At 40.4% G+C, this 18610-nt stretch overlaps 2 protein-coding genes across 4 annotated transcripts in view; one reads left to right on the forward strand and one right to left on the reverse strand.

The window, feature by feature from the left end:
* LOC311269994 (inactive rhomboid protein 2-like) overlaps positions 1 to 14420 on the forward strand; it is a 32551-nt gene extending 18131 nt beyond the window's left edge. For 2 of the 3 annotated variants that reach the window (XM_084374590.1, XM_084374591.1), the window contains 11 exons: positions 156 to 265; positions 650 to 868; positions 1118 to 1229; positions 1571 to 1645; positions 2248 to 2409; positions 3103 to 3188; positions 3287 to 3350; positions 3518 to 3612; positions 3747 to 4010; positions 4583 to 4736; positions 11563 to 14420. In XM_084374590.1, the coding sequence (XP_084230716.1) occupies positions 156 to 265; positions 650 to 868; positions 1118 to 1229; positions 1571 to 1645; positions 2248 to 2409; positions 3103 to 3188; positions 3287 to 3350; positions 3518 to 3612; positions 3747 to 4010; positions 4583 to 4736; positions 11563 to 11994 (1773 nt within the window). In that variant the 3' untranslated portion in view covers positions 11995 to 14420. The remainder of the gene's footprint in view (positions 1 to 155; positions 266 to 649; positions 869 to 1117; positions 1230 to 1570; positions 1646 to 2247; positions 2410 to 3102; positions 3189 to 3286; positions 3351 to 3517; positions 3613 to 3746; positions 4011 to 4582; positions 4737 to 11562) is intronic. The other variant, XM_084374592.1, reaches the window with a different exon arrangement.
* Positions 14421 to 15898: 1478 nt separating this feature from the next.
* On the reverse strand, positions 15899 to 18552 carry aanat1 (arylalkylamine N-acetyltransferase 1; the record flags this gene model as incomplete). Its single annotated transcript, XM_084370210.1, has 3 exons — positions 15899 to 16572; positions 17805 to 17959; positions 18405 to 18552. 3 exons carry the CDS (start codon positions 18550 to 18552, stop codon positions 16267 to 16269), a joined length of 609 nt encoding a protein of 202 aa, XP_084226336.1. The 3' UTR covers positions 15899 to 16266.
* Between the last annotated feature and the right edge of the window lie 58 nt (positions 18553 to 18610).

The raw sequence follows: 18610 nt of genomic DNA on the forward strand, positions 1-18610 counted from the left end.
GTTACTTTCTCTCTAGCCTCCATCTTCTCTTTTTCTCATTTTCCTGCTGATCTATACATATGTTGGACCTATTTGAGGCCTGGCTGCTAAATAATTACTGCTCTGCATTTTTTTCTCCCTGCACTTTATGACCTCCATTACCCCTTGCTGTGTAGGTCGATGCCCATGATGAATTGTACTCAATGGCTGATGATGTATTTGAATCGCCTCCCATGTCTGCGGCCTTTGCTCCCAGTGAACAGCCTGACCAGAAGTTCCCCAGCCTGTGAGTAAATACACAACCTTAAACATATGTCAGTGCTTTAAAATGTAATGGCTGTTTATTAAATATGAAGCTTAAGGTCTGTCAATCAGGTATAGCTGTTGTAAGTTAAATTAAACTTCTGTATTCAGACTGTAACAAAAGCCGAAGTGACATACTGCTGATATGCTTTTTTTCCTTGAAGTTAGTTTTGTCCCTTTGCTTGTAATATTTATTTTGTATGTTTCACATAAAACATTTAATTTGTTTTCTTTTCTGCTTTATCTTTCTAAACCCCACCTTTCTGCCCCCTCCACCACTGTATCCTCGCCCTCTTTCTCATCCCTTTTCCACGTCTTTAATCTTTTTCTCTCCCTTCCTACCCACCTGCCTCTCTCCCAACCCCAGTAAGGACGTATCTCGAACGCCCAGGACACCAGTAGTAGTGCAAGATAAGAGCCGTCCTCGTCGGGGTCGTCGCATCGCCTCCCAAGTTAAGCACTTTGCATTTGACAAACACAAGCGTCAGTACGGCATGGGCGTCGTAGGGAAGTGGCTTAACCGGCACTACCGACGCAGCATCAGCAGCAACGTCCAGAAGCAGCTGGACGACTTCCACAGCCACAGGTTGGGAATGAGTAAATGCATCACTGCTTTATATTATTGTTTAGGCAGTTTTAAATGTGACTGGAGGAAAGATGGAAGGTTATATACATGTTATATTGTTAAGAGCAGTACAGGGGATTTTAGTTGTTTAGTTTTAGTTTTCCTTCCCTGTAATATGATGTTTGACACCAGGACTGACAGTGTGTATGGTCATGATTTCCACCTGTTGCACCTGATTATCAGTGTTTCTATGCTGTGTGTTTTTTTTAGGCCTTACTTTACCTACTGGATCACGTTCGTCCACATAGTAATCACTTTGCTGGCCTGTTGTACGTATGGTTTTGCCCCTGTGGGGTTTGCACAACATTCTACATCTGAACTGGTGAGTGAAGTTCAAAACTAAATGATTTACGATGTAATACTGACTTAATGAGATAAGATTTTGTGACATGATTGGTTGCGTTTCAGGATGCTGAAAACCAAGAGGATGTAAACATCCTGCTGTTTATAGTGCCAAAATGGCTGGTTATTGCAACTTTAAAAAGATCTAATTTCTTTATCCTAGCAAGCACAATCATCAAACAGAAAAATGCATGTATGAGACAAAATGATTTTAATTCATTTTATTATCCTTCATCAGGCTGGAAGTCATTAATGAAGATTGAACAGTTAAATGTTGTGATACTTCCCTTTCCAACTGTGTCACTCTGTCGCCCTCTGTAGGTGCTGAAGAACAAAGGCATTTATGAAAGTGTCAAGTATGTCCAACAGGAGAATTTCTGGATTGGTCCCAGCTCTGTGAGTCTCTCACCTGCTGTATAACATTACGCGTGTTTGTCACTGTGTGCCTAGATGGACACTCAAATTTGACTTTTTTCTTGGTGTATAAAACCCAAGTCAACTGTTCCCTAAAATAATGTGACATAAAATGAACAGATTTTAGGATTGAACCAGATTGTAAAATACTATCATAGATAAATAGAGATTATTCACCTTCTTCTTCACAGCCTCATGTATTAGTTACACCCTCATTTGTTGTGTTTCTGACTTTATACATTACTGCATTTCCTGTCACATACTGTCACATACCAAGCTCTAACGTTCCCCTTTTCAGACACTGATATATTAGAGACTCTTTGCTCGGAAGTAGTTAGTTACTTCCCCTAAAAATGTCACGCAGATTGTTTTTGTTTTCCGCAAGTGTCACATTGAAACTAGAGTTTCAACTATGTGTTTCGTAGAAAATAAAAGAACTTCTACATCTGGCTACATTAATACATATTCACAACTTGGTAAAAGACAGAGAAACATAATTTACAGGGTTTGTGAGGGATGGATTTAGTTTTCTCTTCAGTAGATCACCAGTAGTTGCCACAACAATTAATTCCTTCACTTTTCAGGAGGACCTGATCCACCTGGGGGCCAAGTTCTCACCGTGCATCCGTCAGGACATACAGATAGTCAGTCTGATCCAGAAGGCCAAAGACCTTGAGAGAGAGTCTGGCTGTTGCGTTCAAAATGACAACTCTGGATGTGTGCAGACCCATAGTTCTGACTGCTCCGTAAGTAGTTTATCCTGCATCTTCAGACTTATTAGTTTGTCAGACTATGAAAGCTTGCTGTGATTTGAGAAAGAAGTCAAGCAAATACACATTCAATGAAATGATGCCCAAGACATTTCTGAACCACTTTCTATGAAGGCCATGTTTATACTACATTATTAACACATTCATAAGACATTTTGCATTTATTAGGCTTTCTAAAATTCCTGGTTAATGTTTATAATCATGCATGACAGATTATAATAAGTTTTACACAATGCTATAGCCACACACTAGAAGCAGCATACACTCCCAAACACACTCTCACACGTGAGTGTATTAGCATATAAGCAGATAATCACCTTTCTTTCTTACTCACATTTTTTTGCCAGTAATTACATTTGTCAACAAATGTGAAAATGTGTGTAAAAGTGAAGGCAACCAAACTTCAATGTATTAAATTATTTTGCTCAATACAAGGATATTTCAAGTTGCTTGTGGTAAAATGCAATTATATTCTATTTGGCACATTAACATTTCCTTTGATTTGAGTTGATTGGTATATTATTGGTATATATTGGTATATATTATTTGTGAGTGTTTAAAATACTCTATCATGTATATAAATGATTATTGCTATGTTTATTATTTAATTTCCTTGTGATTCTTTGAATCGAGTACTAAACTTGAATACTAAAATAACTGTATATGCAGGAGACGCTAGCCACCTTCATTAAATGGAACAATGAGCCTGTGGACATCAACAGGTCCTCTGGTTCTGTCTGTCATCAGGATCCCAGGTGAGAATACATTTTTGTGCCACCAAATTTTGCTCATCATTTTGGATAAAATCTGTTAACATTTTCTTGTCTCCTCCTGTATTGTTTGTTGTGAGCAGAGTGTGTGAAGAGCCGGCCTCTGCGGAGCCTCACACATGGCCGGATGACATCACCCAGTGGCCGGTGAGGGGACACCCAACTTGGAATTTTAATTTTTTACACTGTGTCCACAAACAAAATATTTCTTTCTCTGCTGCTCTCTTTGTCTGAGTTCTACAACAGGAAATAAGATGAACGCTAAGATTATTTTGCAGTCTTGTGTGTAATGACTCATTGCTTGTCTTCTCCAGGTCTGCACGTACCCCAAGAAGTGGAACCACACAGGCTACAGGCACATGGACTGTAACATCAAAGGACGGCCTTGCTGCATAGGAACTAAGGGCAGGTGAGACAGATTGGCTGATGCTTTCATGGCTGAAGTCCGATGTGGATATCACCACTTTTTATCAGCTGCTTGCTATTTCTTTGTTCTGTCATGTGGAGAAAACTGTAATCACATTCTGCTTGTTCCTCCTGTAGATGTGAGATTACAACCAGAGAGTATTGCACTTTCATGCATGGTTACTTCCATGAGGAGGCCACACTCTGCTCTCAGGTAGTGTGCGTGCGTATGTTCTGTGTTTGTGTGTGTGTCTGTTGGTGTATTAGTATCTTTCTAAACCAATACACTACTCTTGTGCAGGTCCACTGTCTGGATGATGTGTGCGGCTTGCTGCCCTTCCTCAACCCTGATGTTCCTGATCAGTTCTACCGTCTGTGGCTCTCTCTCTTCCTCCATGCTGGGTACGCACATCCAACAAAGTTTACATTTCTGTTCAACTAAAAAAATTAGGAAGGCTCCTTTAATTTATATTATAATTTTTGATATAGTTTAAATAGTTTTGTTTGTTTTCTGTCACCTTTAAAACATCTTATATTGCCAGAAACAAACTGTTTCAGCTGAGTCAGCCCTTCAAGTATGGATGTCACACTTCATAATTGCTAAATAGCATTGACAGACTGTGTGATATTCTATGACAATATGTAGAGTCAAAGAGCCACTTCAGTCTATTGCTATGAATGATTACTAAGTGTGGCTCATGGATTATGTCAGAAACCTTTCAGTATTCAAAATATTCTGAAATGAGGCCCCATCACTCGTGAGCCGTTCACTCGCACAATGACGACTACTACTTCTTGCTCATACTCGGCACATGGGAAATCCCTCAGGTCTGCCTTTAAAACAACTGAACAGGCCAAGAAAGCTTAATGAGAAAAATGCAGATTTGACATAATGCACTGATTGAAATTCCAACAGACAGTATAGAAGTGTGACGCTAAGACTTGTGTGTATATGTGTTTGTATGTGTGTGTAGGCTGCTGCACTGCGTGGTGTCTATCATCTTCCAGATGACCATACTAAGAGACCTGGAGAAGCTGGCAGGCTGGGTCCGCATCTCCATCATTTATATTTTCAGTGGTATCACTGGAAACCTCGCCTCTGCCCTGTTCCTGCCCTTCAGAGCTGAGGTTAGTTCTTCACATGAATACATACACACAAACAAATGAAGTGCACACATGTAGACCTGCGAACCCTAACTTGGGGGGCTTGCGCATACAATGAATGAATACAATGTTGGTAAGATGACATCGGCAGAGGGAGTTGGTGTGGGCCAATCAGCTCCTCTCGCCATGTCTGTAAGTAGTAAACCGTTTCCTGTCTTTGTAAACAAACATTTTTATTTTTACCTGTTTAAGTAAAGAAAAGGTTACATACAGTTACATAGACATTTGTGTGTGTTTACAAGTGTACAGAAAAGCCCCAATAGCAAATACTATGTCACAGTATAATCCTTCCAAAATGCACAGCATGAGACTTTTTTTTTAAAATAAAAGAAGATTATTTTGATTAAAGAAATTGTTTTGTAAAATTTGATTAAAGAAACATAATAATGCGAGACTAATTCACCAAACCATGCTCACTTACAGCAAGTACATGATTACATATGCACGGCTACAAACACACAAACAGGACATGCACTGCTGTGTACATTACGTACACAATTGAGCATTTGCAAACCATCTATATAATCTTGCGCATACACTGTGCTACGTTTTCTGTTGCATATATACATCACAAAACAAGCTGTAACTTTCCAGCTGATCAAACTCAAGGAGAAACTTAAAGGGAGGAAAAACAGCTTTTCTTGCCAAGACAAGCTGATTATTTTTACTACTTCAGCACTCACGTTTGAAACTCACACATACACACATTCACACGTCATACTGATCTCTGGTAAGCTGTGAGACACATATGAGATATGGACCTGTGCTCCTGGTCTTCAAAATCCTTTAACATTCCTTGAATTAATTAATGACCCATTGCTTCAGACTGTGTTACGACTTTAATGAGACCTCAGAGCTTCTAAATCTAGTGTGAATGTTCCACATGATTTAAGACAGCTGTTACTGCTCTTATTACAGCTGTTTTGATAATGTTTCAAAATGCTGATAGAAAAGTAAAAACATGTAAATAATTTACATCATTCTATTGCAACTAGAGTTTGTTTGCCTGCTGTTCCCACTTGGTGGTTTAGTTCAGCTTTGCTTAGCTTAACTCACTTACTGGATGGGGAGTTTCTCTTACTGGGGATTATTAGAGCAGACCTGACTGCCCCCATCCAGATAGGTCAACAGAGGGCACAGGAAACACCTCATAACTCTGTGAGTGCCTGAAGAAACTGAGCAACAACATGGTATGAGACCACTGTACTGCTAGACTGCTCACCATGTGTTATTGGTCAAATTTTCTTTAAATATTTCAGAAACCAGGAGCATCTGAGGAGACAACCTGTGCTAATGTTAAGCAACAGACCATAAGTTTTAAGTGTAATTCATTAAATCCTCTATACTTCTCGGCAAACGGTGGGTTGCTAGCAACTTGCTTTGAATCAAAAGAAGGAACGTGGATACACGACATTGATTAGACAAGACTGCCACAGAAAATTCAAGAAAGAAAACTACAAAAAGTTGAGTGACAACAACAACTAAGTGTAAAAGACGGACATCACACATTAGCACGTCAAATAAGACTTACCAGAATGTCTCTCTGATCACTGAGCTTAGGGAAAGAAAGTAACTTAAGACTCTTATGACCAGGGCCTAGGGGGAACCCTGGCGCAAACAGAAAATGAGACTCTCATGAACCACCAGCAACAAAGTGTCTGCTGCCATTTTAAAGCTTTGATTTAAAAACACATCTAACAATGAAGCTCAAATGCTGGCAGTCTGGATGAAAGTCGAGAGAGGAGAGCCCACAGGAACTGGGAGGAGCCGGCCTTTAAACTGCTGGCTTGGCGGCTAGAGTCAGTCAGCTCCCTCGACAACCTAAATTCCCATTCAGGGTTTTCGTTCTGAATCGCATACTTTTTCATTTTACTTGTAGGACATATTGCAGCTTCCCTTACAAAGTACATACTGTTGCATGCAGTATACATACAATAGAGACATACTACTTCGTCATGACTGTGCACATTTAACTTTGACCCTCTTGCTCACATATCTGTCGCAGCCTTAGTGTGTAATTTTGCAGTATAAAATAAAGGTACTTACACTTGCACCTGTCATTGCGGTGTCTGTCATCCTGTCAAATGAGCTATCATTTGTCAGTGAGCTGTCAAATGTTTGTGCTCTCTCTAGTTTATATTTGCACAACACACCGTGACATATGTAACATATCTATCTTCTGCTGCACCAAGGATTGTGGGTCAGAATAGCCAGAGACTGATAAAAACATGAGAAATGGTACCATACTTAATTTCAGTGTTTAAGATTATTTATGCTTATGTGTGAAGCTTCATATGTTTATTTTGGATATTTTGACCATAGACTATTGTAATGTCCTGTCGGATGTGCTGGTGGAAAGTTGAAGCAATCCTGCAGGCACACAAGATTAAGTGTGTGGAGGTTGCTGAGTCAACAGCAATTAAATACTACTTACGTGATGTCTTTACATGCCTATTAGAAGCTCTGACCACTGTCTGTCTGACAGACTAACATTAGAGAAGAGACGACAGAAAGTATTTTATTAGCCGTCATTTCCGAAAGCACTGAAAGCCTAAAACTGCAACAACACCTCTGTCCTTTGTTGGTGTAACTCGATTAGTATAATCACGTATAATCTTTTCCAATTAAACATGTTGTGTTTGCAAAAAACTACAATATGTTGAGCTGTGCAAATCACTCAGCATGTGAAAAGAACACAGTCTGGATTACCTACTTTTTACTGGCACGTCTCTTCAGTGTGTCTCTCTGTAAAGCCCACTTTCCCCTTTAAGAGATTAGCCTAATGCCATTGTGTGGGCCACTGCTGCGGTACTTAGTGAATGGGATTACATTTTCTCTTTTTAAACAAAGACAATTGTTGTAAGGACTAGACATGTCTGGTGATGCTTCCTGTCCAGGCACACCTATGTACTGTTAGAGTTCTTCTTTTATATAATGGACAATGGTAGTGGATGACTAAGGAGAATGACTGACTAATGATTTAAATGTTAAATGACACAATGAATAATCAATGTGTTTATGACAAATAATTCATAGGAATTTGACTTTGCCTCTTGACCTTTGTATTTATGTCTTGATGTCATCAAGACATCTGTTAATCTGCGACCCCAATGCTCTTATCACATATTGCGTGATGTGACATGAGGTGGCTCTCAGTTTGACGTACCTTGACGTGAGAGCCAGAAATCCCACCGTCCAACTCTCCTTAGCACTGACTGGCTCACAGGTCTCCACACACCAGGAATAACTGGAGGAAGCACATGCAAGGCACAACACTGCGGTCAATCCACTTAAGGAGGCAGTTTAAGTGGATTATCCTTTAATTGTTGAGTTAAGAAGACCCTGTGGCTTGAGCATTAATGACTCAAACAACTGCTCCAACTAAAATAATGATAATTCTCTCAAGAAAAAAAGCAGATCTAGAGAGCTGTGAAAGCACAGCAACTCGGCATCTAGTCCTTTAAACTCTGCAGTTTCATTAGCTCGTTGCTCCCTACAACGCAAAGATTTTTAATTAAGAATTTAATAGAAATGTAAATTAGGCTGAAATGTATGTCTTTTTAAATAAATGTCATATGTTAATATTACTTTGTGAGTGATGGCACTGTCTATATAACTTACCTAAATGACTTGTGAACTATAGAGATGGTTACCAGGAAGTGTCAGTAGAGATTAAACATGTGTCACTTGGCAGGAGGTATTAGGATGAGGACAACAGTCAGCCTGTCTGGGAATACACTGGGTGGGAACATGTGAGCTGGCAAGAAGCTATACTGGTGTTAGTTGAAGTGTACCTGGTTTTACATGACGTTGGTTCTAATCAGTGTAGCAAATACATACTTAATTGTTTTACTTCATTAAAAGTGGCAAAACTGTAATGGAAAGAGTAGGAAGTAGGGAAGTCACCCTTGGAAAACTCTTTTGAAAATGGCAAATGATTGGACGAACCATCTGTCTATCACCATCTACCATAGGCTAACTTCAACCTTCAACACATCAACAGAAGGAGAGCGCTGCCAGTGGAGTTAATCAAACTCTTGTGAAGCCAGTCAAGAGAAGAGCTGAAAGATCTTTTTCATCAAGAAAAGCCTTCAATGCTGGTCTTTGCTCTTCTTTCAGTGAAGAAATACTCTGTAGTTCTGATTTACCTGCTATTGGAGCAGCAATACTAACCTTTTAAGGAGCTGCCATTGCTGTTAGCAAACACAGTCACTGCTCTCGCTGGTCGTCACATCTAATCCACGCCCATAGCTGCCAGTAGTTCCTCATTGGACGGTGACTGGTCCAAACCACTGTGGTTCAACCACAAGCACATTGCTTGAAGCCTGCGAGAGATCACTTGTTCTACCTTTGTTTGCTTGGCTCTGGGGCTGTGTGTTTAGTGCTAACATTAGCCACTGGAGGAATCTGCTGCTGCTGTCAAAGCTCTGTTTTTTGACTCTTGGGCTGTGTGCTTACTTTCACTCTGTTAACAGCCAAACCACAGACTGTCACTGCTGCTGGCACTCAGTCGTTGCTACTGAGTTAGCCATGGTAGCTGCTGAAGATCAGGCTCAGGGGCTCTGTACTCTGAGCACAGCACATTGTTGTCTTTGCTAACTATACCCTGTACTACCTCATAGCTGTAGTGCAAAGGGTAGTTTGCATGTAGGTGGACAGACAGGTAGCCTGTCCAATTGTTTCTCACGCACACACACACTGAATTATATTGCAAATAATTGAAGTGCATTATGACTGTTATCATGCTTCCATTCTCACTGATTAATGTGCCACAGTTAATCACTACTAAGGGGCTAGGTTGGCAGCGATGTCCTCCCAGTCACTGCTCCATCCTTTAACATTTGTTTTGATACCTTTTCTATTTGAGTAAATGGTGAGTGAGCATGGCGCGTGTTAGGAACGTGGCAGCCTGCGTGTCTGGGGCGTGTGGGTTGAGCACTGTGCCATGCTCCTTTTCTGTTTGTGGAAGTTTAATGTCTTCACAGATCAGCCATCTGCCTGTGACCAGGCCAAGCCTCCAAACTCAGCGCTGACGTCACTATAATCTGCTCACCTTTACTGCCTGACCCAGGGCTCGTGCTGTTGTTCTTCCACAGAACTAGATCTAAAACTAAGAGATGATGAACCTGCATTTGTACAGTTAGCATAAACAACATGTACATCAGGTTTCATAATCACCACAAAGCCACATACTAGACCGCCTGGCTCAAAACATTCCCCAAAACTGTAATTAATGCAACATTTCTGCTTATTGAGAATAATTTAATACATTTGACCAGAGAGAAATGTTAGTGAGTTGTTAAACCACATTCATTAATTAATAGTAAGTACACAGTTTACCCCGGGCAGGATTAGGTATCCTAGCGATGGCTACGTTGAGTCCGTTTAATTGTTACCTTAAATACCGTCTTGGTTACTTGTTGCCAAGATTTAGTAATCAGGTTAAAATCCAACTGACATTAAGTTGGATTAATTAACTTACAAACATGAACACACGTCTTGTCCTTAATCTTAACTTGTCGTACGAGCGACACAGCAAATGCTCACCAGAGAAAAGTGTACTGTTAGTATTGGTTTGCACAACAAACATTGCAAATGTCACTTTGGTCCAGTGTGATGGTAAAAACACACTGTCTGCCTATGACATATAGATACAGAACAAGACACACGAAAGAGATATATGATGTAAATCCTTCTTCCAAAAAAATTATAAATGCTTAAAGTACGGCTGTTTCGTCTGCAGCAGTGTACAAACAACACAAGCAGACATAAGACTTTCTCTTTTTCTGCAGGGAAATGTGTATCTAGCATCAAGAACATGATATGATGAAGTATTGATATCTCAAGGAACAAAATCCCATGTGACACATTTGATCTCAAATCTATACAACCTACTTCAGTGACCCTGGAGAAGGCACTCACTGTTCAGAATACAAATTGCGATTATTTGAAGCAAAGATAAATGAACCAAAGTGCTGTCACCATTAAGCAGGATGTATGCATTTTATGTCCAGTACACATCAGAGATGATGTGTGTCATGTGTCCGGTGCTCAGTCGTACATGTGAGTCTTTTGTATACGCAGTGTGGGGGTTGTTCTCTATGTAAGTGCAAATATAGAGGAACTCCTTTCTGTCGGGACTAAAACCAATGAACCATATTCACATGGCAACCATTATCCTCTGATGTCACGCTCAGGGTGGGAATCTCAATTGTTGTACTGCTGAGTTCCAGGTTTAAAGTTGAATAAAAGTTATTTCACCACTTCCTGACTGATCAACAACTGAAAAGACAATGGATAGTGAAAATCTGGAGGCACTCTGGGCCATATTTCAATGTAGAACAACATATTTGATAACCCATGAGCTTCCTTTAGACAACAGCTAACGTTAGCATTTGACCACTTCCTGGCTTACAGTGCTGTTTGATAGTGTCACACAGTACGTTAGGAAAGGTGTAAATTAACTCTAAAATATTAACACACATCTTGGGTACATTTATTAAGTCTGGAAGTATAACACACTGGATGTAATTAAACAATGATGTGATTATCTTTTCAGTTGCTGATCAATTGGTAAACGGTGAAATGATAATGATTTGTCAATTCTCTACTGACTTGCAACACAAACCCCACATGACGACATTTGAGCTTCCCATCCTGAGCATGACGTCAGAGGAAAATGTCCACCGTGTGAATATGGTCGAAGGGGCTCCCTTTCTTTGGTTAGCTTGGTTTTAAGATTTGAAGGATGGTCTATGAGTTGTCTTTCTCTCCTGTTCTCACCCTGCAGGTGGGTCCAGCAGGGTCTCAGTTTGGACTCCTTGCCTGCCTGTTTGTTGAGCTGTTTCAAGGTTGGCAGATGCTGGAGAAGCCATGGAAGGCCTTTTCCAAACTGTCTGGCATCGTCCTCTTCCTCTTCCTGTGTGGCCTTCTGCCGTGGATCGACAATATCGCCCACATTTTCGGTTTCCTCAGCGGCATGCTGCTCTCCTTCGCCTTCCTGCCCTACGTCACCTTTGGGACTTTCGACACGTACCGGAAACGCATCCTCATTGCTGTCTCGTTGTTGGCATACATCGGGCTGTTTTCTTCCCTCATCGTTTGGTTTTATATTTACCCAATAAACTGGCACTGGCTGGAGCATCTCACCTGCCTGCCCTTCACAAACAAGTTCTGTGAAAAGTACGACATAGACCACAACATTAACGATGTGGTGCACTAGTCTTAGGATGACCACAGAGTCTGAGTTTCTGATCCGCTCTCTTCTAGCCAATGACCATGTCAGCTGTTTTCAGGTCAGGCCTTTTTAAGAATGTGGCAATCATGCTGTTTTTTTTTTATTATTCACTTGTCAGAGGACCTGATCAAAGGAACAGAAGCGGATTGGTCTCTTCTCTTGACTCTGCTGACTTGCTTACTTTGATAAAACTTTCCTAAACCTTTTTAATCCTCAGTAAAGTCTGGCACTTCCTAGCATGTTAATTTGCTAATGGGCTAGCTGATCCTCAGAATCAGAGGACAGGAAAAGATACTCAGGACGTCAAAACTGCATAGAGCTGGACGGACCTTAAGGAAAAGATCTACAGAGTGAAAGAATCCTTCAGCCACGTCAATCTAAAGAAGCCAAATGATAGAGGGAGACATGGGTGTCTCTAACATTCAATCACTTTCCCTTCAGATCTATGGACGACACACAGCTGAGATGAAAAGGGAAGCTGATGCCATAATGGGTCTTCAGATACATCAGATGCCTCCAAGTACTAATTCTTGTTTTCAGTAACACTGGGTTTAAAACTACACAAGCTGTCTTTCAGTTCTACGGCTTCTCAATGTCTGATGAAATGCTTTTCAAGTTTTGTTTGTTTTTTTGTCTTTGTTTTTAACCTCTGTTATTTTGTATGTATGCACTTGGCATGTCCATACTCTTTGGAGCCGTGAAATGGTTTATGCTAAAGGTAATGATGTGTTCAAGGTATTAACTGTGCAGCTGGAATAGAGAAAGTCAAATATCAGAGGTCAATTAAGGCAAGATTTCAGTCTAAAACCACTAGTTGCCTTAAACAGACTATGCCATTTTACAAAGATGCCTCATTTTACTTTTGCATATTGCCTCTGAACAACTTACTGAATGCTGCTGAACACACTTCTGACCCTAACCTACCAAAGCAACTTCACATGCTGCTTATATGCATGTTGTTTTTTCCACAATCACTTTGTTTTCTGTGTCACTGCCACAAACGTAAGTTCTCACGCTATAGGTCACGCTCTACCTATAGTGTCTCATGTTTGTCTGACGACACAGTGGAGCCTGAAGCATTTTGTAGATTTACGCTAAAAAAAAGAACTCATGAAAATAATATTTATTCCAGGAGTAATTATCTGAACAGGCTTCCTGTTGGATCAAAGTAAGTTTTGTACTGTATTTTGTTTTGTTTTTTTACTCAGACAGCCGCAGAATCACAAGATTTAATGTTTCCACTGAGCCTTGATATGTTTTTGTCATACACCGTAAAAGGCTTTTGTTTTTACCATTTACTCTTTCCAGTACCGTCCTTGACAAAAGCAATGCAAGAATGTTGACTTTTAACTTGGGCTGGGCGACACATGATATACATCTCTCAATCTAAAGCACTTCATAAATGACTGGGCAACAAAATCAAATATAATGATAATTTTGACCAAATTCTTCAATAGTAATAATGCAACATTAGGTAGTACAAATAACTATTGCCTCTCACAAACTATTGACACAATGAGATTTTTGATAAATAATCAAATAATGACTAAGTGGGTAAAGGCAAGATATAATGACTAAGTGGGTAAAGGCAAGTAGTGGAACAAGTAGAAACGTAGGTAAGTTCAGAAAATTACATCACATTACAGTAATGCAGCCTTTAAAAACCAGGAAGGTATATAGTCTTGTATCACAATAACGATAGGATATTGATATATTATTGCCCAGCCCTACTTTTAACTGTGTAAAACAGTAGTGTCACTGCAGACATAGGATTCTCCTTAAACAGACACACTCAGACTTAACATGGAAAAAGTCTTTACACTTTCAGCCAATCATTTGGATTGTGTTCCTCAATCTACAGTAGACTATCGCTGTTCCAGTGTGTCCCTGACAAAGTCACAAGTCCTAAAACCTGAAGTGATACATTTCCCAACATCTATATTGTTGTTGTTCCTGACTCTGTGCATGTGTTGATCACAGATGCTAGGAAAGCCACAGTAATGACTGAATGTTGTGTGAAGGATTATGTGTTACTAAGTGAGTTATGAGATTATGTGTGTTTGTCTCTGGGGCTGACTCACTGATCATCTGGTGTTGTTGAGAACCTGAGTTTAAGTAACATGCAGTGACATCCACCTCTTTTAAGGGAACCCCTCTACTGTGCCTTTTGACACGTGAGTGTTTGATCTGAACAAAAACGACACACATCTTCAATCATGACTGTATGCAGCTGCGTTTGCATTGGGACCAAATCATTTCACCCTCTTTGTATTTATTGGAATTTTTAAAAAAAGGAAAGTTTTAAATGAAATTCAGGTCATGGCCATGGTACTGTTCTGTTTTGCTTTTATATGTGAAAATATATGTGTAATAAAGCAATTGTGTCAAAATAAATGTCAGGTGGTAACGCGGTTGTGTGTCTCAAAGAGAAGATTAATTTCATGTTAGTCCAATGAAATGTTAACCACTGAACAATGAGTTTGTGTTTGACGTTAAGATTCGTTGTGTCCGTGTCTATATTTTCTTTATTGTGCTTTGACCCTAAAAACGAACTTACATTTTAACATTAAAGTGAGAATAATAGCAAACTATATTTTATTTTCATGGATCTAATTTAATGTTGTAAATTGAACAATAATCACACATCCTTAAAGGGGCTCTGTGGAATTTCTGTGTTGAAAATTTCTAGTTTATGTTAGCGAACTCCATTTCTAAACTAATGTTTGCTACTGTTGCTCTCTGTTACTGGGAGCGGAGACCTTCACAAAGAAAACAAGTGATTAATACATGTAAACTGCTACGAATTGTCACATAGAGTCCCTTTAATCCAAACAATGAAATATGATCAAAAGCTCCAGAACATTTACAGAACTTTTGGTGAGATTGCTTTCTCAACTACTATACAGTAAATGAAGAGATCTTAAAGCAGACATAATAGAAAATAGAGTCTTTATTTTAATGGGGTTTTTTTAGGAACAAAATAATGTACAAAAAAACATTTGTCTTGATTCAAGACTTTGGGAGGCAGAGGTGGTGATGGTCTACAAAGGAGAAGGCAAGAGGAGACTAGAAGAGAAGAGAGAGAGCACACAATAAGGATATCTAAATCTGCAGGATGTGTTGGTGATAACGCTTCACTTGTTTTCTAGGAAATGCTACATTTTGTTCTTTAATATACATCACACACTGTACACACCTCACAGATGTTCAGAAATGTGCATGTTCAAGTGAATACATTGACACGATCTGACATTTGATTGCTGGTATCCCTCCCTTTGTGATTTAATTCTGTAGTCATTGAAGGTTAAAGGTGCAATGTGTAAGAATTGGCCTCCTGTCAAGTCCCTACTCCAAACAAATAGGGGGCAGCATATCACCAGCGTTACCGCTAACTGCTGCTAACTGTAGCTACTGTTAACTAGTAAGCTCAGTTAACCGATCAGCTAGCTCCGCTCAGAGCACCCAGGGAGAACGTTGGCATGGTTTACTATCAGATCACCTGTGCGGGGCTAGCTGGTTAGCATGCTAACTACAATAGATATCTGCAACACAATACATAGATGTATCTGACGTAACATAAACTTAGTCACATTCTTTTGATATTTTTTGTTAATTTTTGAATGGTTTTAACTGAAGTTCTTGTTTATTGCACCTTTAACTGTTTACTTTGGCATATTACTTTATAGATTTAACATTATCATAGTTACACAAAATGGAACATGAACAGTAATCTACTGCTGCTGTGAAAGGCATTCTGTTTATACATAATGTACAGGATATACATTCATAATGAGAAGATACTGGTTTTACTGAGAAGAAATAGTCCGCTTGGCTTCATACAGAGCCAGACATCATGTTAGACTCATCAAATAAATGTTAAAAACAGGGGAAAGAAAGAAACAAGGCAGCTGTGTTCTATTGGATAATAAATATATCAAAATAAAAATAAAATGGCTTTATACAACGAAAAAAAACTGACATTCTCTCAGGACTCTTTCAATGATTGAGTTTTCCTATAGATCAATATATTTGTGATTTCTGACCACTGTTCCAAACAGCTGTTGTCGGCAGCTGGATGGCATCTTTGCTCTCTGCGAACACACACCTCACCGTCTGCTGAACACTCGCAGCGATGATCACAGACACTTGACTGGACACTCGCGTACAACGACGCTGCTCAGATGTCCCCTCATCCTGTTTCCAAGGGGAGAGCGTCCCCAAGCCAGAGAAAATCCACATAAAGTCCCTCAACACTCCTCAACAGCCGCTGTTCCTACGCATGAAGGCGTGGCCCCTGACCGGGTAGAGCATCTCGATGAAGGTGAGGGGCCCCACCGTGATGTCACTGGGGCCCTGCACCTTGAAGCCCGATTTCTGGTAGAAAGGGACCAGGAAGTCTTCGCACATGAGCACAGCGCGGCGGATGTAGGGCAGACAGCGAAGGTACTGCAGATAGCGCCACATCAGGATGGAGCCTTTGCCCTGTTGGCGAAAGGTCCTGTGGACGGCTAGGACATGGATGTGGACGGTGGTCCCGTGAGGCTTGTGGAGCGTCAGGGCATCCTGGAAAACAAAGAGAGAGGGGAGAGGTGTGAGAAATGGGGAGTGTCTGTTGGGCTCAGGAGGAAGTAGTGTCACTGAGTTTGAATTAAGGATACTCAATACCAGAGGGACAAAAGACTAGAAAAAGTCAATAATGAGTCCAGATTTCTCACTGCTGTTTGGGAGACAGAGGGTATTCAAGTCTTTAACAGACAGTATGTCATTTTTGCCCACAATCCCAATCAACAATAAAAACAAAAGAGTTTAATGATGTTGTGAAGTGGCGAGGGATCGTGGGAGTTGTGTTCATAGTTCAACAACCACGGATACTGATGAAAATCTATCTGAGGTGACTCTGGCAGAAATGTTGGTGTATGAGGTAACGTATCAAAGTTTTATTCACATCATGTTTGGTCATGTTCCTTCCTCACTCTGACATATCATTAGGTCTTTCCTCAGAGGTTAGTGACAGGCGACCACCTTGAGGAAATGTATGGCTTTCTCTGGTGAAAGTACAGTGAAAGTACACACCTCATCAAAAAATATAACAAAGTCATTTTTAATGCGGAAATGTTACAGATTATATCTTAAAAGTAAGACGGCGTAACATTGGACATAAGAAATAACAATTTGTTTCTCATAAAAGAGAAAAACTTAAGGTATAAAACGCACCCTTTCTCTATTCAACACACTCAGAGGTACGTGGTTGTTTACGGCCAGTAGCTTAAGGTGGCTGATGTCAACAAACTTTTGCAGATATTGCAATATAACACTGAAAATATACTGTATATACTTTGCAAATAGCATTTTAGGATTTTCTGTCAACCTATAATTATTACCACTTGTGATTACAGTGGATTACATCACTTTAAGCTTTGATACTTTGCTTCATGTCAGACTCAAGTGTTTGTGCGCACCACCAGAATCACATGTGGGAAACCGGAGATGGGATGTTATTTTCTTGTAAAATTGTGATTTGAAATCATTTGAGATGATCTTTGGAGCTTCAAAGATGCATCAAACACCTGTTACCATGTAAAGAAAGTTGTTTGCTGCACCAATCTGTTTCCAGTGACTTTCTGTGTAACATCTATCCACACCCTCTGCATTTCCATTCACACTACACCCTAAACATGCCCTTAAATCTTTCAGAGTCTCTTCTCTTAATCTGCCCTGAACCTCCACTTGCATTTCCCTCTGCCAGTCAGCCTGAGGTCAAGCAGGAGGTCCAGGTGTCCTCCGCTCTGTCTTACCGTGGTAAGCCTCTCCTGGTCCCAGAGTGAGCCGATGATGAAAGCCACCAGACGTCCCTCCTCGAACCAGCCAAGAGACAGCTCAGGGCACAGGGTGAGGAAGTGACGCACCTCGTCCAGGTGGAGGGGACACTCACCGGACACTGAGATGAAGGCTGTGAGGAGGAGAAGCAGTGTGATCAATAATTATACATCAAGGCGCCTGCATGACAGGAAAGTGGGCATAGTGTTTCCCTTCTCTGCTGCTTATGATATTCTGGATCACAGAGGCACCTGAACTCATCACATCACCTTTATTTATGGAACACACAGTCTGATCAGTGTTAATGGTCATTGGAAAAGTCCAAATCTGTTCTGAAAATATTCATAATATAAAAGAAGAAAGTTGTTTTTTGCTTACAGAGTTATTCTTAGTTCATCTTTATTAGACAGCATGTAGATTGCAACATGAACTGAGGCTGTAGCTGCACGAGACTGAATAAAAGTTCCTGTTTTACCTATAAAACACACAAAACGTTTCTGTGCGTAACTGTGCCGGGGACGCTTGTCCTGGAGTTATTAACACAGACAGTAACACGTCATATAAAAGAGTGTGCTTACCTTCTCTCTCAATCTCGAACACACTGATGGCATCCTCCGGGCTGAGGGAGCGGAACTCGCTGGCCGGCAGCGTGTGGCGGCGGCCCCGCGGCCCCGGAGAGCGCATGTGGAGCGGCCTCATGAACGACACTCCGCTCACCACCGACATGGTTTTATCTCTCTGGCCTTAAGATTTTAAAGTAGAGCAAAGACGCTGAGATTTGACT

This window comes from Pagrus pagrus (genome assembly GCF_965226575.1).
Source record: "Pagrus pagrus genome assembly, chromosome: 2".
Lineage (NCBI taxonomy): Eukaryota > Metazoa > Chordata > Actinopteri > Spariformes > Sparidae > Pagrus > Pagrus pagrus.